The sequence below is a fragment of the Hippopotamus amphibius genome, chromosome 8 (assembly GCF_030028045.1).
Source record: "Hippopotamus amphibius kiboko isolate mHipAmp2 chromosome 8, mHipAmp2.hap2, whole genome shotgun sequence".
In the NCBI taxonomy this organism is placed as follows: domain Eukaryota; kingdom Metazoa; phylum Chordata; class Mammalia; order Artiodactyla; family Hippopotamidae; genus Hippopotamus; species Hippopotamus amphibius.
This window is the reverse complement of record NC_080193.1, coordinates 127,084,715-127,110,022: the sequence shown is the minus strand read 5'-3', so window position 1 is coordinate 127,110,022 and position 25,308 is coordinate 127,084,715. Positions and strand designations below refer to the sequence as shown.

The window sequence follows — 25,308 nt, the reverse complement described above, 5'->3', positions numbered from 1 at the left end:
CTTTTCAGAATTCTGGAATCTGTGGAAAGTTAACCAAAATGAGACTCAAACAAGGAACAGAGAAAAATGATCTGCCTTTTTGGGGAGTGGAGGAAGGGGGATTACTATTTTTCATTTGAAATCATGGTGGGCCTTAGAATGCTTAGATTGGTGCTGTGCAATATGATACCAGTGAGGGTTACACAAACAAGAAATGTTAATGCAAACATACAAACACAAAACACACCTGCCATTCAACTGCTGCCCTATGATGGCTTGTATGTTTTCCAAAGAGCTGGGACCACACCTCACCTTCACATGAAGAGTCTTGGAAGCCGTTTCTAATTGATGTTGATGGTGGAGGTGGGGGAGGCGCCCCAGTGCCAGGCCTGTCGGGAGGAAGAGGAGGCCGGGGCCCACTTCTGGAACTATCTATTCCACTCCTGGACGGCAACTGAGGGGTGGCAGGCAGGGCCCGAGATGTGCTGCCATTTCTGTTCATTGGAGGAGGTGGTGGAAGAGGGCCTGGAGCAAAAGAAACGTGACGTTTAGTGCTATGCCCTACATCCTACATTACCATTATCATGGCACCAACATGCAATTATTGAGTGCCTGCTGGATACATGCCCTTTTACTAGAGAATATGGAGAACTCGTGGAGGCTTCCTAGGTTTAGCCAAGAAATGAGTAGGCACATATAAACACGGAAATGCACAAATGTACACACAGATGTGGAAAAAGTACACAATGATAGCTAAATGGCTGTTTGGCTTTGAGTTAGTATTGAGACTGGAGATGATGCAGTTGAGAACAGGTCATCAATCATCCATTTATACTGACAACTGTATACTTTAAAAAACATTTAAAATCCCTTTTAAATAGCTATTGAACTAATTTAGTGTGACATGTTACTTATTAAGTAAATGCTGTTTTAAAAATAAGAGTTATGAACTTATTTTAGGTCTCCAGAGAGACTAAGTTCTTTAATGCATAGTATTATTGCTAATTACACAAGCATGTTTCTGTGATGCATATGATCTATTTCCAGGCAAAAGCAGGATCAGGAAGCCAAATATCAGTCATCCTGCAAATAGTAGGAGTTCCTTCTTGGTCCTTCCACTTTGGGGAGGCAGATGAACACAGGGAGTGACAATCGGCTGATCCGTGTACAAGGCTGTAACTGTTGGGGCAGGATCCTAACCCCACACAGGCTGGCTATGCTGTGGAACTTGATTTCCTGTCTGTGAAAGAACACCTTTCTCACTGCACTGTTGCCCGAGATAATTAGTCAAAGAGCCAATAAAAAGTACTATATAGTATTTGAAACCATTTAAAAAAAATGCAGTGGTGTGGTATAATCAGAAAATTTTAAGTTCTTAGGAAGTAATTCTAAGTAAATTCTTCTTTTGGATAGTACAGTGGAACATATCTTGCTTTTCCCATCCTCCAAATGCAGAGGCTATTTGGGTCATGAGTAAGTTTTTTTTTTTTGGGGGGGGGGGGGTACATGAGTAGGTTTTTAAAAAGAAAAAAGGAACTTGAGCACTTCTCATGCAAATCAAAATGGCCTTACTAATTATTCCTGACCTTCAGCAGTGTGTTCCACTAGCAAGATACTGACATTTTGTGCAAACACTACGTCTTCTGGGACTATAAATATAAATATCTCTTGTTAACCACAGGTTCAGAATCCAACTAGAGCACCTTTAACTGAATGACCTGCCCACTGAAGATATTCCTGCCTGGAAGTCTTGGCTTAGATCCCTCATGGAGGTGGGAGGCGTGCCCACCCCTGGTTTGGCTCTTAAAGAGTCTTCAGTGCCTCACCTGGTAGGGTTTATGTATTGCCCTATCTGCTTCTTATTGCTGGAGTCCCGGTCAGTACAAGCAGATTGACTGGGAGGAGAAGTGGCTCACACGCTGTGGGCTTAATGGCAGTCGTAGTACCACCACATAACTGTCACCACATGCAAACTAGACTTCCAATGCTATGGGGCCTGGTACTACGTAATCTGATCAACTTGATCTCTCTCTCTTTTAAAGTAACTGTTCGTGTTCCTAACTCTTCAACCTTCCAGCCCCCTGCTCCAAACCTAGGCAAGCAGGATAGAAAACAGATTTCTATTTCCTGTTGATGGTATAATAATAAAAAATGATCACTTATTGAATGCTACTACATGCAGGGAAATAAGATAACCACTATACACACTTGTCTCATTTAATTCTTACAGCAAACCTGAGGAGTGTCAGGACAGCAGGTGAGGCCTCTGAGGTGTTAGAAGGTTAAAGAGCCCCAGTCAGTAGGCTAATGAGTGGAAAAATAGGATTTGACTCCATTCTGTCAAATTCTAAAGCACTCCCCTAACAATGAAGCAAAGCCACCTCTCAAAATATAGCTGGCCTTGATGACTTCTCACAGGCTCCTTGTGGAAATGTAAGCTGGTGGGATTTTCTAGAGGCCAATGTGACAATACTTATGAAATCCACAGTTTACTATGCACATCCATTGTCCTAGAAATTCCATTCCTAGGAATTCATCCAAAAAATACAGAAATGTGCACAAATATTTAGCTAGAAGAATGTATCCCGGCATTATCTACAACAGCAGAACTCTAAGGATGGCCTGTATGACCACATGACTGATAAATAAGCCAAGATACTTTTGTGGGATTTAATATCATGCAGCCATTAAAAGTCAGGTTGTAAAAGAATAGTTAATCATATCAGAAAATGTTAACGAGATATGTTAAAAAGCAAAGTAGCAAACAATGATATTGATGATATTGATTTTTCAGACATATATATTTTAAAAAAGACTCAAAGGGTATATAAACAATGTTATATCTGGATGGGGGTGGTGGCAGAATTATAGATGATTTTTATTTTCTTTATACTTTTATGTATTTTCTATAATAATCAGGTATGACTTATGTAATTGAAAGAAACAGCAAATATATGTCACTGCCTATCCTATTTGGGGGAATGTTTAATCTGTTGATTCAGTCACTTGATAGAGACAAGCAAACAGCTCCTCAACCACTTTGGGGGGAAATCCATAGCTGTTGGATAAGAAGAAACGGACGCATTTCATTCATCTGACTACTTATTCTTATTTGTTCATTGGAGCGTATTTAATGAGACGCCACAATGTCTACATAGAATAGACTAGTTATTTGTTCTAACTGTAGCTGACTCTCCCCGGCAAGGTGGTTTGAAGGAGTGGTTCTCAAACTTTGCTACACATTACAATCACCAGGGAGCTCCCAAACATCCTGATGCCCAGTTTGCAACCCAGACCAATGAAACCAGAAACCCTGGGGTAGGAACCCAGGCATCCCTGTTTGTAAAGCTCCCCCGGTGACTGTGGTATGTATTCAAGTTTGAGGACTAGTTTTAAAAAATGGTGTTCTTTAGGTTCCTGAGGTCACGGGGTCAACAGTCAGTTAGCTTCTCACAGAGCAAAAAATGCCCCATTTCCAGACATCCTGTATGTATGGTAAGGTTAAATTCAAAAACAGTTCTTCTGAACCCATCAATAACAAACAGAAAACAAAAAAAGCACCTATTGTAAGTAGGGGAGAGAGTACAAACTCCTCACACGTCATTTCATACTGTGAAGGTTCTGCCCTTAGATCCAGGTTTCTCAGCCCTGGGTTGGGGCACAGACGGGCCTCCGCAGGTCCTTTAATCCATGAAACAGCAGGCAAATTTTGAGTTTACGCTTATGAGCATTTTTATGGCGAGAAGGCCTTATACCTTTATGTGATTCTCCAAAGGGATCTACGCACCAGAGATGTGAACAACAGACAGCAAAATGGACTCTAGTGGTCTTTACGGAGCATGGAAGTGGCCTCCACGCTTGACAGAGGAAGAGAAAGAAGTACAGAAGTACATTCACTCTTACGTAACTGCCCTGCCTGTTGGAAAAATGGGCCCTCTTGAAGAGATGGGAATTTAGCTCCCAGTTAAGACAGCAGAAATTCCCTTTCAGGAGAGGGGGCTGGCGTGGTCAGATGGAAGGTGAGTTGCCTATTCTCTATCAACTTGCTTGGGATCATTTCACTTCCCTGGTTACTGACGTCTCCTCACTTCTGAAACGTGGACAGATATACTGGTCCCACTCTCCTCAGAGGGTCACGAGTGGTCCAGAAGAAACCACACGGCTTCTGTGTCACTTCAAAGGGCAAGGCAGCCTGAGCGGTCACTCAAGCCTTCGCCGGGCTCTCCCCACGCGTGGCTGTCAGCGGCCCGCGGGCGGGCGGGGCTGCGGGGCAACAACTCACCGCGCTCTGGCCCTACCTGATCGGCCCGGTGGGTCCCTCCCCGGCGGCGGGGGTCTCTCGCTGGGCGGCGGAGGAAGAGGGCCCGACCGGCCTGGCGAAGGCAAGGGAGGCGCGGACGACGACGAGAGGGACAGGTTCCGCTGCGGGAGCCTGGGGATCTCGTCGCCGCCGCCGCCGGAGCCGGGGGGCAGCGGGGGCGGGCCCGGCCTGCTGGGCGGCGGCGGCGGCGGGGCCGGCGACGAGGAGGACGGCCTCGGCGTGGACGGCACCGGAGGCTTGCTGTTCTGAGGGGGAGGCGTGGGCACGGCCTCCCTGTGGACGGAGGGCCTGCTGCCCACGGGAGGCGGCGGAGGCGGGGGTTTGTCATCCACCGCCCTGCTCGGAGTAGGGGGCAGGGGAGGCCTGCTGGAGAAGGGTGAGGAGGAGCCCGAGGGGGTCTGGCGGATGGAGCCTCCTCCGAAAGCGGCACCTCGGTGTCCGGGGAAAGGGGGGGGAGTCGGCCCGGGCTGCCGGGGGGCCCCGGGCACTACGGGGGGCCCGCGGTTGTGCAGACTGGACGGAACGGGTCTTGGCGTATTAGGCACCGGAGGGGGAATGTTATCAGGCTTTGCGCCTACGTCGGGCCTCGGGGGAGGCATTCGGTTCCTCTGAGGCTCTGGGGGTCCGCTCCTGTGGCCTGGAGAAGGCACAGGGAACCTCCCTGGGCCGCTTGGGGGTGTGAAAGGTTTGGCGGATGTGGATCTTCCTCCTGGTGGCAACATCGGAGGTCGGCTTCCTCCAGAATCTGAAGCACAGGAAAAAAAAAAAAAAAAAATTCAGAACGTTAGGAACCTTAAAGGAAATTAGAGAACTAGAGTATATTGCCAGCTACTGGAAGCCCTTTCCTAGGTGCTATAAACTATAGGTAACTATTATTTATATAAATTAGGTTTTGTGTGTCCTTCCTGGGGGCAGAGGAATAGATCACAGCTGTTTCTCTTCTAGTCCCAGATTCTACAATCCATCAGCTTTCGAAGGGATTCTACAGAGCTCTCTTGGCATTATGGATGGACAAGAGCCAGGATGAAGTTGGTAAGTGTCTGGGGAGATTCCTATTCTTACAAGAGGTCAAGAACAGGATGGCACTGGTGCACGGGACTTCTGCTAATCATTTTCTTTTCTCCTCATCACTCTCCCTGTCTCCCCACCCTGTACCTCTCAGGTTTGAAAAATAATTTAGCCATCTAAGGTGAAGAAATTAGTTATCCCAATATAACTTTCTATATGGAGGGCTTACCTAGTCCCTCTGAAGAGAAATTTCTGAGAGGATGGAAAAAGGTAATGGAAGAGTTATGACTGAAATAAGAAGTTGTCAAAGTTTAATTGAAAGAGTTGACACCAGTAGATGGTCTTAATCTGCGAACAAGTAGGCAACTATACAACTTTTTTCCCTACTAGGTCAACTTCCACTTTAATACTGACAGGACAGAACAACCCTACTATTAACACATAATTAATATTCAACTGCTTTGGTTCAACAAAGGGAAGAACTAAAGACAAACCAAAGTTATAGAAAAATTCAAACCACCACCCTGAGTCTCCTGGAAACCAAACCAATTCTCAAAAAATGCTTAGCCTGAAAAAAACTTCAACCAGTTCAACCATGAGCTAATTAATGGACCAAATATTTATTGAGTACCTGCTATACTATATGCCAGCCATTTTTCTAGATGCTAGAGGCAGAGGAGTAAACAAAATAGAAAAGATCAGGCTCTCTTGTAGTTTACATTCTTATGGGGGAGATAAACAAAAAACCAGTGAACATAAATATTTTCAGATAGTTATAAGTACTAAAAAGAAACTGAAATAGGCTGATGAGATGAAGATTGCCCAGAGAGACCAGGATAGACGAGGATGGCTGGGGATGGCTCTTCTGAGGATGTGACATCTGAGCTAAGTCCAGCCACGGAAAGAAGGAAGAGAGGTGCTTCAGTCAGAGGGCCAGCAGGTGCAAAGGCCCTGAGGTGGAAATGAGCTTCAAGTTAAAAAACCAAGGCTCATGTGCCTGGGGCACAGTGAGCATGGAGGAGAACCCTATGAAATACAGCCTGAGTGGCCAGCAGGGACTGGGTCATGAAGAGCCTTGTAGGCCAGAAGGAGTTCAGATTTTTTTCAAGGCATAATGAGAGACATTTGGCTGGATTTACACAGTGGAGTAATGTTCTAGAGCGCTCTAGAGAGAATTTTTTATTTTGACTTCAGCACTAGAAATGAGCTATATTTTCCTTGACTGTGTGGTATATTTTTATGTTACCAACTTGTGATAAGTTTTATCTTCCAAGTTTGGATTAAAGGCACAGTTACTATCTACATGTACGTTACAGGGATGGGACCCATTATGCAGATCTGATACTATGAATGCATTTTGTGCACTAACTTAAATTCCGTCGTCATGTCATTATTTTACTTCCAGTTGTCTTTTCCCTGAGTTTCTTCACCTACTGTTAAAGTACTGAATGTATGCATTTGTCAACTGCCTCAAGTCCTTTCAGTGGGTTTTCAATAAACAAATTTAAATTAAATGCAGGCGTGGCAAGACATAATCTCTCATATTATTGAGTCTCCCTCTAGATTTTGACAATCCAAAACTAAAACAGTCAGCTAACCCTGAGGATTCAGTGACTTTATCTTCATATGAATGTGAGAATTTCACACTTTCCCAGTGGACATTTTAAAAGACTATAGAATTAGAAATAAAATTCTTCTAACACAGTAAACATTAAAAAATAAAGTTTCATGGTAGAATTTCTTGAGCTTCTGTCACAGTCAGGGGAGAGCCTCACACTGTAAGGTTTTTTATTTAGGCACGACCAGGTTCAACTTTTCTCTCTGCCATCGTGTTCAGACTGTCCTGTAGGACTCATTTCCATGGCTTCCTGCAGAGACTACTCAGAATCACTGGCCCTGAAATGCCAAATGTCTGTCAGGCAAAACATCTTTTTAGATTTTGTGAGATATGTAATTATATTCCATATGACATGCTCCACTGTGTGTTTGAAAAGTGTTTACTACACTAGACAGCTGGGTCAGACTACCTCACAAAGAAAGCTGAATCTGTTCAGAGTTTCCAGGCGTGGCAAGTCCCATTTGCTCCTTCCTTTTCTTCCCACTCTAGCTCACCCTTTAGAAAAGTACAGAAAAGTACAAGTTACCCCAAGGACCCTGGGCAAATATTTAACAGCTCAATGGTACTGTCTGATCCTGATTTAAAAAGAAAAAAAAAAGATGCTAAATAGAGTCCCTCTTATAAAACAGTATTAACATTTCAAGCAATCTCAAATGTTTTAAAGGGCACAGTGCCTTAGAGGGGATGCCAAGTCTCAAAACCACCAGATTCTGCCTTGTCTTCAGTTACTAAGAGAAGGAAACTCTCCTTACCACTCTCCCGGTTGGCTGTGGATCTCAGCTTCGGCATTCCAGCCTGGAACAGTCCTCCCAAACCGGGGGGGCCACCCCCTCCAAAACTTCCACCACCACCGCCGCCACTGCCACCACCACCACTGCCACCGCTGCCTCCTCCACCAAATCCGCCACCACCACCAGCTCCTTTAGGTTCTGCAGAAGGAAGAAAACACAATCTTTTCACATGTATGAAGACACCACCAGAGAACTTCACCAGTCCTAGCCCAAGTAAACAGTCATGATACAACAGGGGGCGGGGCTGAACCTAAGCCCATGGTGGACAACTGGAATTTCATTAAAGGGTAGGACTGTAAGGATTCACTCTATCCCCAGTCAGAAAAGCAGAGGGTTCTTTCTACTGTAGGGCAGTAGCAAGCCCAGTGGTTGGAGAATTAGTAATAGATAATGACTTTCCCCCACTTGGTTAGGTGCTGTATGAGTTAATAATTATTCGGTATCATAAGATTTGGCAAATAAAAGTTTCTTCAAAGAAAGAAAGTCTTAAAGGAGGAGGAGATGCAATAAAAGGTGAGAAGAAAGGAAACAGTAAAAACAAAGAGAAGAAAATAAAATATCCTATAATTTTGCTTCATGGAAATACCCACTGTTTTGGTGTATTTTTTCCCTGCCAGGTTTTTTGTTTTTGTTTTTTTTCATTTTATATATTTTTTCTTAAAATTAAGACCAAATTCATCCCATAGTTTTTAGCCTCCTTTTTTCACTCAATACTTTATTGTTAGTATTTCCCATGTCACTAAATATTCTTTGAGAACATGAGTTTAAAGGATTGCATTATGTTTTAGAACATTGAATGTACTGTAATTTATTTAACCACCTACTTATCTGATGACCTTTCAGGTTGATTTCAATTTTTTAATATCATAAACCCAACAGTAGACTTTAGCAATTGTAACACTCTTTGCAACTTGAGACAATGCAAAGATTTTATTTTGCATTTGTTGCCAAAAAATTGTGAAAGATTTTGAAATAGGCAAACACGCAGACAAAAGAAGAAAGGAAGAAGAAAAAAGAAAAAGATTACGAAGTCTCCAGTCTAGCCTTCTGGGTTATTCCCCATTGCCTTTGAGCTAGTCTGCAACTCTGTGAGCTGTAGACAACCGATAATAATGCAGGTGATGTTTGTGCACAGAGATGCATACTGTTGTGTTCACTGTAATGCAACTGATTACTGACCCGTTTTGCACCTATTTGTAAATTCATTTCAACACCCACCTGCCTACATATGTGTGGTACTTTGAATTCTCCTTTGAATTGATAACATTATATTGGTTCCTTCATTAATTAATGAGCTAAATAAAATCTTTTATATGTTTATTTTATATCTGTATTAGAGCCATGATTATACCCTCTTCAAAAAACTGTCTCAACAATTTATGTAGGTATGTATGTATATTTTATGAGGTTAAGTACTGTTTTTTAAAAGTTCTACCCCTGGAAAACCTTGTTGAGTTTTTGATAAGTATTATACGAGATCTACAAATTAACCTGGGAGAACTGACACTTTTACGATATTTAGACTTTATGGAACCGTGGTATATTTTCCCATGTCTTCTGATTTATTCAGTAAAAGTTTGTAATTTTCATGATATGGGTCACCCATAGTTCTTTTAGGGTCACTTCAAGTACATTTTTATTTGCTGAAATTATGAAAGGCATGTTTTTCCTACTATATTTTGGATTTGGTTATTATTGGCATCAGGAAATTTCATTTGATATCTAATAAATCATTTTGCTGCACTTTCAAAATTAAAATTTATTAATTTTTTACCTTGGGGTTTCTTGTAGACAAATGGTCTGCAAATAATAAAGGTTTTACCCCCTCTTTTCTAAGAGCTGTGTATCTTATTTCTGTTTTATATAAGAAGTTACTTTGATGACTGAGCTTCCATAACAGTGTAAGTTATTAATGTTTCATTAATTTAAAGATAATTTATTTTTAAATAATTATAAATAATATACATTTATATAGTTATCTTAGAAATAAATTATTAACAATGTTATTAGTATTTTAAAAATAAAGGCAATCATATTTTGATTTTAATGAGAATGCCTCTAATGTTTCAAAGTTACATATTGACTATGGGTTTGAAATAACCTTTTTTTTCTTTCTAAATATTTGTGGTTAGCAAGGATCCTTCCACTCTGGGTTTTTAAGACTTTCTTATGGCATGGAATTTTATCAAATACCTACTTAGGATTTACTGAGATCATTATATGGTTTTCCTTATTTGATATGATGGATATATAGACTTTCTAACATTAAAAATGAGATAAATCCTGGTCTTAGTGAATTATTTTTTTAATTTACTATTGAATTAGAGTTCTTGGCTTTTTAGTTAGTATTCTCTCATCTATGATCCTAAGTGGTCTATAGTAGGGTTTCTTAACCTTGGAACTACTGACATTTTGGGTCAGATAATTCTTTGTTGTGGGTGGCCGTCTTGTTCTCTGTAGAATGTTTACAGCATCCCTGGCCTTTACCCTCTAGATGTCAGTAGGAACCCCCCTTCACCAAGCTGTGATAACTAAAAATGCCCCCAGGCATTGCCGCATGTCCCCTGAGACATTGCTGCATGTCCCCTGAGACATTGCTGCACGAGCTGTCTTTCTGTATATATGCTGCCTTTGTCGTGTTTTGGTATTAGGATCGTGCCAATCTCATTCCACCTATCGGATAGCTTTCCAAGTCTTCCTATATTTAGGAATGATTTATATAGCATTTGAATTTGTTGTTTCTTAAAATCTGAACTAATTTTCTGACAAAATCATCTGGCTGTAAAGCTTTTTAGAGAAAAAGTAATTTGATAAAGTTTTCAACTTTTTCCTTGCTCACTGAGGCTTCATGAGCGATTTTTGGTAAATTTGTATTTTTCTTAAAAAATTAAGATTTCAAAATATTTTAGCATATAACTTCATTGTAGTATCCTTAATTTTAGAAGATCTGCTTTCAATCTTTTATTTACTCTACTTTCTGAGCTCTATTTTATTCACTAGTGTTTTCTTTTTTTCTGGATTAGATTCATCATGAGTCTGTGTCAGCTCTGTATCTTTTCTAGGTGTGGAACTTTCTGGGATACTGACGGGAACTCTGCTGATAGAAGAAACAATCTGATACTGAACTCACAAGAATTATTTCACCTAATAAGATATATCAAATTAGAATAACAATTTCTGGAAGTGTATGCAAAATTGCTTCCATGTAAAATTTAAAATTTTTACTAATTCTAACTATTGCCAATAATATTAATAATGCCCTTGTCATGAAAACGTTATTTGTTGATGAATGATACATTTTGGAATACTGCATTTCACAGGACACCTTTACCTGGTATTTAACATTCAGAGATCAATGCACTGTTCTATCAGACGTCATCCATTAGTGTTCTTAACTTGCAACAGTTGTGCAGCTTTCAGATAGAGAAGCTGAACTAGCTAAGGATAGCTTAACTGGTTCACTTTGTTAACAATTAAATTGCAGGATAAGGCTGACCTCATCATGCATAACCATGGTCAACATTTTAACATAGAGCCCTGGGAGGTTTCACCTGCAAACAAATACAAAACTATGGATGGACTTTGCCACTTGCAAAGAGCTTGTGACAACAGTATTAGTGTCCAATTAAGTGCATGGACAACAAGGACATGCATTGGGTTCCAACTGGTACCCACAAAGCAAAGTGCATTCTTCAACATCACTGAGCAGCTGGAAGGGAGAACTAACACTTATTTCCATTTAATGAGAGAAGTTTGTATCTTGAAGAATATAATGAATTTCCACTAGTGGATTCAGAACTAGGCCCCAAACTGTCCATTCTCCTTCAAAACCTCAGGAATTCACATCCACCTCTCCGGAGCCTAGGCTCCCTCTCATAGTGGAGAGAACCAGTGGGCTCTGGTCTAGAGGCTGGCAGTTTGTGGAGTTCCTCTGGCCCCATCCCAGGCACTATGATTCAGTGGCTATCGGACCAAGGCTCCCCAGATAGAAGCAACTGGGCTGGGCAACCCCCACGGAGAACCTTGTGACACAGAACAGGAAGACTAAGGGATTGATTATACAATAACCACACCATCTTGTGGGCATTTTGACCCAGAGGTAAGAGTCTGTCAGAAGTCAAAGACCCCCCTAGTCCCACTGAGGTGTGGGGCATCCTCGCCTGCACCACCTTGCGGGTAACAGAGCAACACTCAAAGGCCTTTGTCTCGGTCTTCCTCTTTTCCCCCTTCCTCCCACACCAATGTTCTCACCTAACTCTGATCTTTCTCTTCTGCTCATTAGGCACTTTTCCTAGAAATTCCTCCTAAGCTCTTCTTACCCTCCACTTGGCTAAAATCCTACATCATTAGTCACTTGTCTATGAAGCTCCCTTTGATTTTTGGACAGTTTATTTCCTATCGAGTCCAAGAGGGATCTCTGGTCAAGGATGAATTCTGGGCACATCTGGCTGGCAGTGGAAATGTGTGAGGAGTGTAAGGAGATAGTCTTGAGGCCTGATAATTAACTTCCAGTAGATTCTAGTCATCTATGATGTTTCATTCTGTTGTAAATGTTAATAAGTAGCCCTGTGTGGTGGGTACTTGTTTGTTTATACATACCCTGCCTTATTTGAGGAAGTGTCTCAGATTTATGATGGGCAGATAAGCAAAGCTGTGATCTCATTTCCTCCCTCTCCAACCTCCTAATGATCACACCTACACTTGAATTATACATTCCAGGCAACAGAACACTTTCATAAGCATTGTCTCATTTGATGCTCACAACAGACTTGTGAGGGCAGTAGAACAGGTATTATCTCCATTTTACAAATGAAGACAAAGGATTGAAGATGGTCAGGGCTCAAAACCTATGTCCTTTGATTCCAAGACTAGGGCTCTTTCCATATTTCATGCTGCCTTTTGCTCTGTGGTAAGACAAGCAAGGGGTTAATTTCCAGAAAGCGTTGTAAAGTGTTGTGAATAATTCAGAGAATCGCTGCTGTGTGTCTTGGACAAAGAATTATTATACTGGCTTCCTGCAGCATTAGAGGGAACCCAAGCCAGAGCCATGGCCTACAATGAGTGCTACAGTCCCTTATTCTGCTAGCTTTGCAGCTGTTGTTAACCAAAAAAAAAAATTTTTTTTTTTGGTGGGCAGGGTAGGGTTGGTTGTTAGGTCATAAACCATTTATCTCCATGGAAAATAACTTTTTTCACTTACTGTCCAATATCGGTGCACTTCTGTCATTGGTGACTGTCTTCTTTAGTTTCTTCCCTTTGTTGATGTCAGAGAGAAGAGCGTTTCTCCCAGCCTGCTCTGACTTACTCAAAGCAGGCTTTTCTGTGTTGGCCTGAAAAGAAACCATGCAAACTCGTATTAATCTTTTGAATTAAAATCCTGTACTACAACACTCGGTGGGGACAGCTAGAGTGTTGAAAGCTTGTTATTAAGGTTCTTGGCAATAGGCTGTAAATTCTCCACAAGTTTTAGTCCCGATGTCATTCTTTTTAAGACCCAGGCATTTGGGAGCAGATGCAGCAATAAATTACATTCATTTTTAATGCAGGAAGAGTCAGTCCCTGAAAAAAGTCGCTGAAAATTCAGACCACAATCTGGCCGTGACCAACAGAGCCAGGGTTGGATGGCTAGAAAGAAGAAGGGAATTTTAAGTCTGAGAGGAATCTGCAGGATACTATAAGGCTTCATCCTCTAGAATGTTCTCTGAAGAACATCTCTTTCCCGTCTTTTGGAACTAACCTGGTGCAAGAGAAAAATTGTCTTTAGCAAAAAAGGGCGGCTGTATGTTTTTTAATACACCAAAATTTAAAAAAATAATTCCCTCTGGTTACATTGCCAGAGATTTTTTTCCTTTTAATTTAAGGCAGATTGGAGATATAATTATATAGTAAATTATATAGTAAAATCACCCTTTTAGTGTATAGTCCTGTGAATTTTGACAAACATATACAATCGTGTATACACAATCAAGATATACAACACTTCCATTACCCCCCAAACTCCCTTCATGTCCCTCTGGCCTAAGGTGTTCCTGATGTTCAATCTCTTTTTAAAACATTTTTTGTTTTTTAATTCTTTTCCATTATGGTTTATTACAGGATATTGAACATAGTTCCCTAATCCCTTTGAAAGCTTAGCCCACAGAAACTGCACAGCAGACAAAGGTGCTGCTTTAAGACCTTTGCGGGGACTTCCCTGGAGGTCCAGGGTTAGGACTCCACACCTCCACTGCAGGCGGTATGAGGTCGATCCCTGGCTGGGGAACAGAAATCCCACAAGCCATGTGGAGCGGCCAGAAGATAAAAAATAAATAAATGAAACCTTTGGGTATTTCCCATAATTTCAGAATTCCTGGAAAAGATCCTTATCGTAAAATTGGGATTTTGTGGTTTCAGGGTTCTTTTGGGGAGTGGGGACACTAAGAGCCCAGCAAATGGACTTGGAACTAGGTGTGTGCTAGTGTCTATCACACCTGAAAACTGGCTTGGTCTGGCCTGCTCCCAGGGAGAGTCATCTTCCCAAAACCCACGGTGCTTCTGGCAGACCTAGAGTCCTATGAGGTTGGCCCCAGCCCTTCTGAAAGGCTCTGGTTTCAGAGCTGACAGCAAGGCCACAGGGAGTAAACCTGGGCAAGTTTAGCTTGATACCTGACCCAGCTATTTATTATAGAGAGAGGCAGAGGGAGAGCTAGGAAAAACCCTGAAGCAGGCTAGACAGAATCTCTGTGTGTTAAGCTGGAAGGGTCTTAATTAAATTAGGCAGTATTACTTGCTCACAATAATGACAGCTAACATTTACACAGCTTTTACTATGGGTCAGGCACTGTTTTTAGCATTGTATGTATATTAATTCATTCAGTCCTCATCAACCCTGGAAGTCATGATTTCCATTTTAGAGTCAAGGAAGCTAAGGCACAGGGAAGTTTAAGTCATCAACCTGCTCATCCAGCTGCTAAGAGGCGGAACTCCGATTCAAACCACGGACGCCTGACTCCAAAGGCTTCCCTACAACCTGACAGAAGGATGAACCTGGGGTCTAGAGTGCCCCTCCCCTGAACTGGGGCGATGTCAAAGGGTACAAACTTGCAAACAAAACTAGTGATTACAGTTAACAATGCTGTATTACTCACTTCAAAGCTGTTAAGAGACCAGAACTTAAATGTTCTCACCACAAAAAAGAAATAATTATGTGATGTGATAGAGGCATTAGCTAAAACTATGGTGGTAATTATATTGTAATATATAAATGTATCAAATCAATGTGCTGTCCACCTTAAGCTTACATAATGTTATATGTCAGTTATATCGCAGTTGAAAAAAAATTAATAAATAAAACGCCCTTTCCCCACTGGCCTCCAACCCTCCTCTGAAGCAAGCCCGTTAAGAGCTTCTCGGTGGTCAGTTCCGGAAAGGCTCTTTGCATATACGGTTCACTTTTGCTAATGAGATCATCCTCTATTGCTCTGAAACTTGTTTTTATAACTTAACAACATGCCTTGGACATCTTGGGAAGAGCTTTTTGAATTATCTATTGTCTTCATTTTCAGGATGAAAAAACCTGAGGCCTAGAGAGGTTACATGACATGTCCACGTTGATTCTCTTCATGGCTTTGGGGTTAGCAACCCTCCCTGGCCTCCTGGTCGGCCTCAAAACTTATTTCGACACCTGACCTCCTTGGGTGCTGACTTCTCTGATGACTGTGCTATTCCACTGGACGGTGTACTACCATGGCCACCAACCTCTTTCCCTCTTCTCACCTCTACATTCTATCTCTCTAGGTTCTTGCTTTTAGTCAGGTAATAACGGGTGGAAAAGAGTTGATAGGATAAACCAGGGTGTCCCAAACTTCAACCACCTGGTACTACTTTCGTGGTTTCTGTCATCTTCTCATGCTGCCTGTGTTATTAGTTAATATTTTTCATTGTCAGTTCACTATATTATTTACTATACTATTTCTCAGTGAACATGTTCCTTTTAGTTAACTCACTATTAAACCCTGGGTGTGCTAGTTATAATTTTTAGACTACACATTAAACACATGAGTATTAAAATTAAAAAAAAAAAAATCAAAGCACATATGACTCAGCAGTGGTACACAACCTATATTTTGGGGAAATATAAACTACTTCTACCTTAATCAGATCATAGCTTTTCAAACTTATCTAAAGGAAGGATGAATTTTTAAGAAAAAAAATCTCCAATCCATCATGGACCAATATTTTGTGAAATAACGATGGATTATTAGAAAAATGAATTAGTTTAAAAGAGACACACAAATACAATCTTAGAAACAACAGATGTAACACCACTATCAGATTGCTATAATGTTGCTAAGCGCTTACTCTAAACTTCTGTACTTATTTTTTGGAGACTAACTAGGAGTTGGAGGATCACACTTGGAATAGCAATGAGCTCACTAATGGTCTGTTCTTCCAACTAGGTTCCAGCCTCAGATGGGCTATAAAAATGTGCCCCGTGGAAGCCTGGGCAAGAGACTTTTCCTCTCTTAGCTTCAGTTTCCCCAGGTGAAAAGGGAAGCGCCCAGCACTGGGAGGCTCCTTAGCAGCAAAGGCTTCACCTGCTGGGGGATGTGTCTGGGAGCCTTTCCGTATCACCATGTGGAGGGCTGCTGGCTTCCTGGAAGAGGGTGCACTAACTTCTGAGGACAGGTCCATCAGGGGGCCAGGATGAGACCAGAGAAGAAATGCTTTCAGAAAGTACAGATGGAAATGCGTGGATGGATTTAAAGGGCGAAGTAAGTGTGTGTGGGAGGGTGGAGTGGGAAATGGGGGTTATCTGTCAAAAAGAGAGTGGGAAGAAAGAGGGGGAAAGGCAGAGAAAAAGAAGAGAGTGAGACTGGAGGCCACTTTAATGGATGCCTTTTCAGACAGACAGAGAGACCTGGGTTTCCGGACTATCCTGCCCAGATGTTAAAGGCTAGACACTGAGTCCATTTGAGTGAAAACAGTGCAAGCTGGGCAGAACCGTTCCTGTGAACCTGTCTTGGGCCAGTGTGTCTGAATGAACAGGACGTGGCTCCTTTGATGGACGAGGCAGAGGAAACCTAACTAACCCATGTTCCACGCGTGTCCTAAGCACTGCATGAGACCTTAGACTACAAAACATTTTCATATTGTATCTGCTGCATCTCAGGGTCTGGCTTACTCCAGCACCTGGAAAGCGTACCATATCATTCACATTTAAGCCAGAAAGTAAATACACTGAAAACAAACACATGTGCCAGGTTTGAGTTTGTTTAGCTTGCTTCACGCATGGATCATGGATGGGGAGAACCACTCACCACAGCAAACGTGGGCGGCGGCGGGGGCGCTGGAGGGGGCGGGACAGGCATCCTGGATGGTTACGCTTTCAACAGTCTGGCTGACAAATCTGTAAAAACAAAAGGAAACAGAGCACCACCATGTATTAGACTTCTTAGTAATACTCTGTCCTAATCTTCCTTCCCCTTTTCCCATCAAAGTGACAGCCATTCACATAGGCCAACTTTTTATAAGAGGTGGAATTCCTTTACAACATGGCTAGGATGTTGCTATTCTGGAAGGACCCCAGCAGGGGAGGCTTCTCAGCCAAACTGCCTGGAGATACTGGAAACGAAATCCAGCGCTTCACGCCGTTCCGTTCCACCACTACCAAAGCACTTCGGGGGAAGAATCCTGGCCTGCGGCCCCAGTAAGCTGGGAGGTTATCAGGAAACCACTAGAAACGTATCCCGGCCAAGTCTGATGTTCAAGTGGCTCCTCTTCCTCACTCATCTCCACGGCGCAGTCCTCTCCTTCTCTCCTGCCCCCAGCCACTCCGGGCCCGCAGCTTTTCTTCTCTGTCAGAGGTTCCTGACATCTGTCTGGGTCTGGGTAGCACTGCAGGAATGCAAAGATGAATCTCTCTCTTTCTTCTTGCCCTCAAAGTTCTTACAGTCCTCCAGGGAAAGGAGATGGGGATAAGGTAAGATAGACAAGTAAGGCAGCCAAGGAGGCTGGATTCCTACCTCTGAGCTCCTCAGCATTTCCTTACAGGATCCAAGTGGAAAAAAAGAGAGAAGTCACACCTCTGATTCTGGGCTGTTTACTAGAAATAGGCTTCCTTAGTAAGGCCTTCTGCAGAGTGTGATTGCTCCAAGGACAAAGGGAAGACCAGACTCTGCGGCTGTGGGACAGCACAGGGAAGCCCTGGTGGTGGCAGCGGCGAATGGGGCAGCCTGACCACCATCAGGGGCTGAAGGAACAATGGCGAGGACGTGCCCCGAGAGTTATGCCCGCCACAAACCCTGTCCCCCTCCCCCCCAGTTCTCAGAGTCCCATCACTTGGTCTCAGCAGAAGCCCGGGCCTCAGCCCTCACCCACCTTCTTACTCCTCAGTACCCCAGCTTCTCCCGCCCAGACCTTGCTACTCCTGGATAAGCTGTGCTTCCAGATCAGCAGTGGGGCATCACCCAGAGCTGTCAGAAATGTCACATCTCAGCCCCTCTGCCCACGATGAATTTGTTTCAGCACTTCAACAAGATCCCTGGGTGATTCACATGCACTAACATTCGAGAAGACTGGTGGTAGAGCCTTAACCAAGGGAGCAGCCTGGGACCCAGACCACCAGAATAACATCGTTTCTGTGGAACAGGTCCTGAATTTCAAACCACAGGATTATCTTTCTATTATTTTCAATAGTCTCTTAACTGCCAAAAACAATTCCTTAGAATTTAAAGTATTAGGGGATTCCCTGGTGGTCCAGTGGTTAGGACTCCATGCTTCCACTGCCAGGAGCCCAGGTTCGATCGCTGGTCAGGGAACTAAGGGCCTGCAAGCCAGGTGGCATGGCCAAAAAAAAAAAAAAAATTAAAGTATTAACTGAATTCAACTACTGAAAGTTAATGTGGAAAACTTACACCTTGAAACAAATACAGAGCCTTACCCTTGAACAACAGGTCCACTTAGATGTGGATTTTTTTTTTTTTTTTTTGATAGTAAACATTATAGTCCTACACCATTCATGGGTGGTTGGATCTGAGGATGCAGAATCTGGGTGCAGAGGACCTGTGGATAGGGAGGGCTGACTGGGCACGGAGGGTCCCCTAACCCCCACATCATTCAAGGGTCAGCTGTACTTTCTATTGAAGTTGTGCTGGACGGCTTGCTTTCTGTGACAGAAACGGAATGGAAAAGGTAAGAGGACATGGCCAGACTTGTCAAAGCTGCTGGAAGACAGGAATCAAGGGAGTTTTTGGACAGTTCTATTCTAAGTGTCGTCTAGAAAATGCAATTTAAAAAACTCTTGAGCAGCAGCAGCTGTTCTCATTTATTGACAGTCAATTGGATAAAAAAGGGCACTTCATTTCCGTCGTCTCGAACACTTATGAGCAAACTAGCACAATTCTGCTCACTTTACAGAGGAGGCCGCTGGGACTCAGAAATGAACAACCCACTAAAAGACTCACAAGAGTCATTCACATCAAGTCCTTTTAATCCTTGCTCTTTTTAGATCAGCATTTTTAGGCAGGTAAACGGCTAACCTGCACTGCAGCTCACCTGTAAACTTGGTCAGAATCCGGATTTCAACAAGCCATTCTTTTAATGGCTCTTGTTGAAATTCCTGGGACTTCCCTGGTGGCACAGTGGTTAAGAATCCACCTGTCAATGCAGGGGACACCAGTTCAATCCCTGGTCCGGGAAGATCCCACATGCCACAGAGCAACGAAGCCCATGAGCCACAACTACTGAGCCTGCGCTCTAGAGCCTGTGAGCCACAACTGCTGAGCCCACAAGCTGCAACTACTGAAGCCCGCACACCTAGAGCCCATGCTGCACAACAAGAGAAACCACCGCAATGAGAAGCCCAGGCACCACAATGAAGAGTAGCCCCGGCTCGCCACAACTAGAGAAAGCCCGTGCAGCAACGAAAGACCCAATGCAGCCAAAAATAAATAAATTAAAAAAAATAAATAAATAAAAAATAAAATCTGTTCCTTACATAGATCTCTCCTGGGTGACACCAATCAGTCACCCGTGGGACTGCGTGGGCAGCGCAGGCAGGGTTGGGGGCCTGTGTTTGGAGGTCTATGAAGGGGGTGCTCCAGCTGCAGGGGCACCTTCAGAGGCCTCAGAGTTGTGTCCCAGAACCAGGAGGAAGGATGGGGTCTGAAACTGGATTCAGGCCTAAATGACTCTCAAAGATGCTGCAGCCAAAGCAATGGTATTAACAGCTGGAGCAAGCGGCTTATCAAGGACGGGGGTGGCCGGGTCCACCCGCAGGGCCCAAGAGACGGCCTGCATGGGGCAGACCGTCCCTGTGCTCGGTGCATGAAACGCCCTCAGTGCTCCAATTCACTGTGTCAGAGTCTACGCTCACCAGCCGCCCTGCCATCCTGTTACCCTAATACCAAGGAAGAAGTGGATTCTTACCAGCTACCAGGAACCGCTTATGAGTTTGGTTCTCATAAGTCAGTCTCTCGTTGCAAAAATCAAACTGAACTTCTGTCCTGTACGCCTTAGGGGCCAGACGATGGACTAGGGACGCTCTCAGGGGACTGCCACCCTGCAAGCCCTCTTTTATCTAATTGCTTTACAGTTTTCTTTTGTTGCTATTATGGTTCCCTCTGTGCATCAACTGACATAAATAAACCTCTGGGACCACAGAGGCCGGGCCTCCTGCCTGCCCCCGGTCACCTCTGATAAACGACGACGAGAGGATCTGCGGGTGAGCGCTCTCACCCTGCCCAGGCGAAGCTCTCCTCTCTCGCCACTGCTGCTGTCCCTGCCTCCATCCCTACTCACCTCCAGAGAAACGACCCCCACGCCCGCCTCCACGCTGAAAGGTGATTCCAGAGGCCTCCATGGTCTCTGGCTCCTTTCTGGCCGAACAGCTGCTGGCCTGGACTCGCCCAGGCTGGGCCTTAAGGGGAGTTTGTGAGAAACCCCAGACTGCAATCCTGCCACCCCAGCACATGGGCCAAAGAAGACCACCCTTATGTCCCCCATGCTGGGCCCCCACTGGGTCCCCTTCTTGGCTGTCTTCCCACCACACTGTGAACTCCACCAGGTCTCCCCAGTATGTGGCGCAAAGCAGGGTTCTCACTAAACATGTGGGAGTGAAAGAGCCAGGTATCACACAAACGAGCCACGTGCTGGCCGCCAGAACGGCTCCCAGCATCAGTCCCACGCATCCCGAGGCCCGAGCACAGAACCGGGCCCGTGGCAGAGGGGCTGGCTAGCTCTAAGGCTGGGTGCTTGCTTTCCTGACTTCACTAGGGAAGCAGAGCCCCAGGCCTTGGGAGAGCCAGGGCTTGCCTGGTCTCCTGGAGCTGAGAGTCCACGTCAGAATCAGGACTGGGCCTGACTGAAGGGTCTCAGCAGCAGCCTAGATCCTAGTGGACAGGGCTTCTCAGCCTGGATCTTCCCATTCACAAGGTCTGTGGACAGAATTCAGGGCTTCACGAACTTGGACTTGAAAAGGGACATTTACTTCCCCTACACTCTAACTACGATGCAGCATTTCCTTCAATTATGAATGTGGGCCACAAACCACACCGGACACCTTTTTACCAACAGTTTTCTCACGACATTTCCACGTCATAGTCTCACATCATATGAAAAGTGTTGCAGATCTCTCTCGAAGTTGTGACAACGGTCTGCTGCTAGATATTACTGTCCCGATTTCACTGTAACTCGTGGCCTTGGTAATCCTCTGTGTTTTGTTTTATGCATCTAACCGTCAGAGAAGGAGTATGACTGCTGGGGGCTTTACAAAACACTAGTGTGGGCTATGAATGAAAAAGGTTAGGATCCCTGTGAGAACACGAGTCCTGGGTCAGGAGAACATGATTCTGAGTCTCTGCTCTGCTACTAATAACCTGTGATAAGACCTAGCTCTCCGAGCCGCCCCTTCCCATCTGTGAAATGGGGGTGTGGGGAGGCTGAAATGAAACGGCACAGCAGGGCCGGGTAGAGTAAGCAAGCGACAGACGGGTCCAGAGCTGTGGTCCCTGAGCTGAGCACGGGTCCTGCGGGTGTGGGCGCCGCTTGAGCCCCTGGCAGAGGACGGCCTGGCCTGGCGACTGAGCCGAGGCCCTGGCTTTGCCCAGAGTCCTGTGTGGGTGAGGCTTCCCCCCTGGGAATGAGGCAGCCTGAGGGCTTGGCTTCCCGCATGTGGTTCTCCCCTGGGGAGATGGGAGCATGGCAGGAGAGGCAGCTCTGTTCCCGGCGGGGAAGGGCCCTGGAAGAAGGGAAAGAGTAACCAGGGCAGGGGCTCCCGAGGCGGGGGCCAGCATCTCTCGTGTGGGAACCAGGCTCCCTGAAGCTGGAGGATTCCGGCCCTACCCATCTGCTGACCCTTGCCCTCCCACCTGCCCCCCGCCCCAGGCACTCAACTTCTAGCCATATATACTTTTGAGAATTAACTGCTTTTAGAGAATCATTTCACTGTCTAAATAACTTTCATCATAGGGAGAAAAGTCAGACTTTTCTAAAATGTTCACCTTGTGTGCTGAGTTTTACGTGAACAAAGAAAACCACACGGATAGAAATGGGTTTTTTGTTTTCACACACAGAGTTACGGGTTGAATTTATACGTTGAAGCTCTAATCCCTCATACCTCAGAATGTGACTGTATTTGGAGAGAGGGTCTTTAAAGAGGTGACTGAGAATGCCGCCCTATTAGGGTGGGCCCTAATTCAATACGACTGGGGTCCTTAAGAGAAGAGGAAGAAACACCAGGCATGTGTGAGCACAGAGACAACGCCATGTCAGGACACGGGGAGAAGGTGGACGTCTGAAAGCCAAGAAGAGAGGTCTTGGGAGAAACCAAACTTGCTGACGCCTTGATCTTTGACGTCCAACCTCCAGACATGTGAGATAATAAAATTCTGCTGTTCAAACTACCCAGTCTGTGGTCCTTTGATATGGCAGCCCTGGCAAATCAATAAACACAGTGTTAACAAGACATGTTATCTATCATGTCTGTTATCCACTGTGGAAATGATAAGATAATAGCTTTTGAATAAAACCCATCAGTTGATTTCTCACCCCAGCTATCTCTGGATTGTCTGTCATACATTAAAGAAATTAAAAATCAATCTGAACCCTAGGGTATATGAGTGATTGCCAAAGTTTTATTTAATAACTGAATGAATCACTAAAAAAACCAACAAATTTTAGGTGGAAACTATTGAGATGAGGGGAGGGATCTACCAATAAACCTTTCAGAAGGGAATTGACTCTTTGGCTTGAGAGAACAGAGTAGAATATTTTACATAAACTACTTCAAAAATCCACTAACTGGCTCATCACCTACACACGTACACGTACATATATACACACAATATACATCAATACTCAGAAATTCAGAAACTTCCTAGTTCTGTGAGAGACATGGATGCTTTTGTTGGTTTTGCTACAGTTCTAGTAGGTCAGCATCATGGTTTAAACTCACAGTCGAGAGGATCACACACGGACCCTAGATCAACCAGGGCAGCTCACAGCCCCGAGCGATTTGCTAACTGTGTGATATTGGTTATGGGGGACACCGTGGGAGAAAGAGTGAACTGCTCCCCAACCTACAGCAATGTATTCCAACAGCATGGATAACGAGACACAACCAGAGTGCATTGTTCAGTCCAGAGTTGCCCCAGGAAACTCGTGCTTTCTTCTTCAATATGCTCATCTAAGAAAGTAGAACTATCTCTGAATGTAAAATGATCAAGAGAACTGGCGAGTTATTTAAATAAACTGCTTCTTACACCCCATGTCAAATTCATTCTCGATTATGCCATATGAGGCCCACACTACACGATGACAGAAGAGAGGAAGAGACTTCCAGCGCTGTTCAATGAAATAATCCTCAGAAGGCCAGCCTCTAAGCCTGAGGATGTGTTTGTGAATTGGCCAAGTTCTAGCAGAGAAGATAAGTAGATTTGTCCAGCTATGTTTTATCACCATTTTGGACTACTCAAAAATATAAAGCATTTTGCTACGCAAATCTTGCCAAAAGTCACCCTTAAATACTATTCTACCTAAAATGAATGGGAGAAAAGTAAAGCTTTTTTTCCAAAATGGTTGACTCCATCATTGCTTGTATGTGTGTGTGTGTGTGTGTGTGTGTGTGTGTGTGTGTGTGTGTGTGTGTGGTGGGGACGGGGAGTGGATATAACAGAAATAACAGAACTGAAAAGATACTAAGGTCCAAATGTTCTCTTGCCCTCATTACCTTCTATTCTATATCTTATCTTTATTTACACTCATTGATATTTTAGTTTATATATAATGTTCTTAACTCATTTTCATGTATGTATTTCTTGTGTGATCTTGGCTTCTTCAGGTTAGATTTTCTTTTGAGAATTTTTTTCTGCTTCCAAATGCAGCATACATTCATTTAGAAAACAACACACAACATAAAAATACAAAGATGAAAATAAAACACGACAGTTGCATTTAACCACTGAAGGAAGCATTTGATAATAATTAAATTTTAGGTGATAAATCTGGGTATAATATATCTACGTAATAAAATCTAGGTGCAATCTCTGGGTATTAATATTAATAATACCCAGAGATAATTCTTGTTAACATTTTGATGTATATTTTTCGAGCTTTTATACACAAACACACACATACACACACTTCTTTGTATCTATATAAATACACACATGCACAACTGTTGGACCAATAAATATTAACAGAAGGAAATTTATAGTACATACAACTCAAAGCTTTCTTAATAAAGGCCCTTAAATTCATATTGAGTTATTGCAGCCATAAAAATAAAAATGATTGCAAAGGCATTCATTATAAAGGTAATGAATCCCCTCCAAGTCACATCGTAAAAATAAAATCATTTAGCAAAAACTCAAATTGCTGCTAACATGGGTAGTTTTGGGATTCCCACTCATGGTTATTTTTGGTTCTATTCTTTAGAGACTCCTGCATGAGGCAAACTTAGCTGGATGTGTTTAAGATCTGAAAACCATCAGAATTAATTAAGATGAAGCTGGCTTTGTTCTTCAACTTCCTGTAACAATGCTCAACAGGAAAATGGATGCTCACAGCAAACCACAGCCATCCTGTTTCTCTCTCACAGTCTCTTCACAGCTGCAGTTGCCCATAGTTTCTATTTTCTGATACCAGGCCCAGTGCAACAGCTCGGTGCCCCACCCCCAAGCCTGGCCCGTCATTTTGGCCGTTTTAGCAACTTTTAATACCTTTGCATAAAGTTTGTTTCTATTATTGTGACTCTTCCTCTCCTCAGTCCAAACGCAGAGGCCTGTAGGCAATGAGGCAATCAATGCAAAAGGAGAAACAGAAAAGGCTGCTCCACATAAGAGGAAGCCAAAGGCAGAGGAGAGAAACAAGCTTTCCTTCCCAAGCAGAGCACCCGCCCCACCTAGTTCACCATCACGGTTTCTCTCCGTCTGAGCTGAGCGCGGCACACAGCCTTGCTGTGCCCGGGACCCCTCATTTCTCAAAATGTACTTGCTCTCCTCTTGGTTGACCATCACGTAAGGCGATAGCTTCAGTGACTTCTGCTCATGGGTTGTCTTCTTAGTGGTAAGGATTGTGTCTCTGCTTCCAGAAGTAGGGACCCTCTGTACTTG

At 43.7% G+C, this 25,308-nt stretch overlaps 1 protein-coding gene and 1 long non-coding RNA gene across 4 annotated transcripts in view; one reads left to right on the top strand and one right to left on the bottom strand.

Annotated features, from left to right (window-relative positions):
- WIPF1 (WAS/WASL interacting protein family member 1) overlaps window positions 1-25,308 on the bottom strand; it is a 116,415-nt gene that overhangs the window by 7,155 nt on the left and 83,952 nt on the right. For all 3 annotated transcript variants that reach the window (XM_057746010.1, XM_057746011.1, XM_057746012.1), the window contains exons 2-6: window positions 17,017-17,105; window positions 12,918-13,047; window positions 7,679-7,855; window positions 4,278-5,045; window positions 292-504 (exon numbers count right to left, since the gene is read on the bottom strand). In XM_057746010.1, the coding sequence (XP_057601993.1) occupies window positions 292-504; window positions 4,278-5,045; window positions 7,679-7,855; window positions 12,918-13,047; window positions 17,017-17,067 (1,339 nt within the window). In that variant the 5' untranslated portion in view covers window positions 17,068-17,105. The remainder of the gene's footprint in view (window positions 1-291; window positions 505-4,277; window positions 5,046-7,678; window positions 7,856-12,917; window positions 13,048-17,016; window positions 17,106-25,308) is intronic.
- On the top strand, window positions 3,766-5,665 carry LOC130858895 (uncharacterized). The gene is made up of 3 exons (XR_009055135.1): window positions 3,766-3,998; window positions 5,246-5,332; window positions 5,463-5,665. It is a non-coding gene; the product is annotated as an uncharacterized LOC130858895 (long non-coding RNA).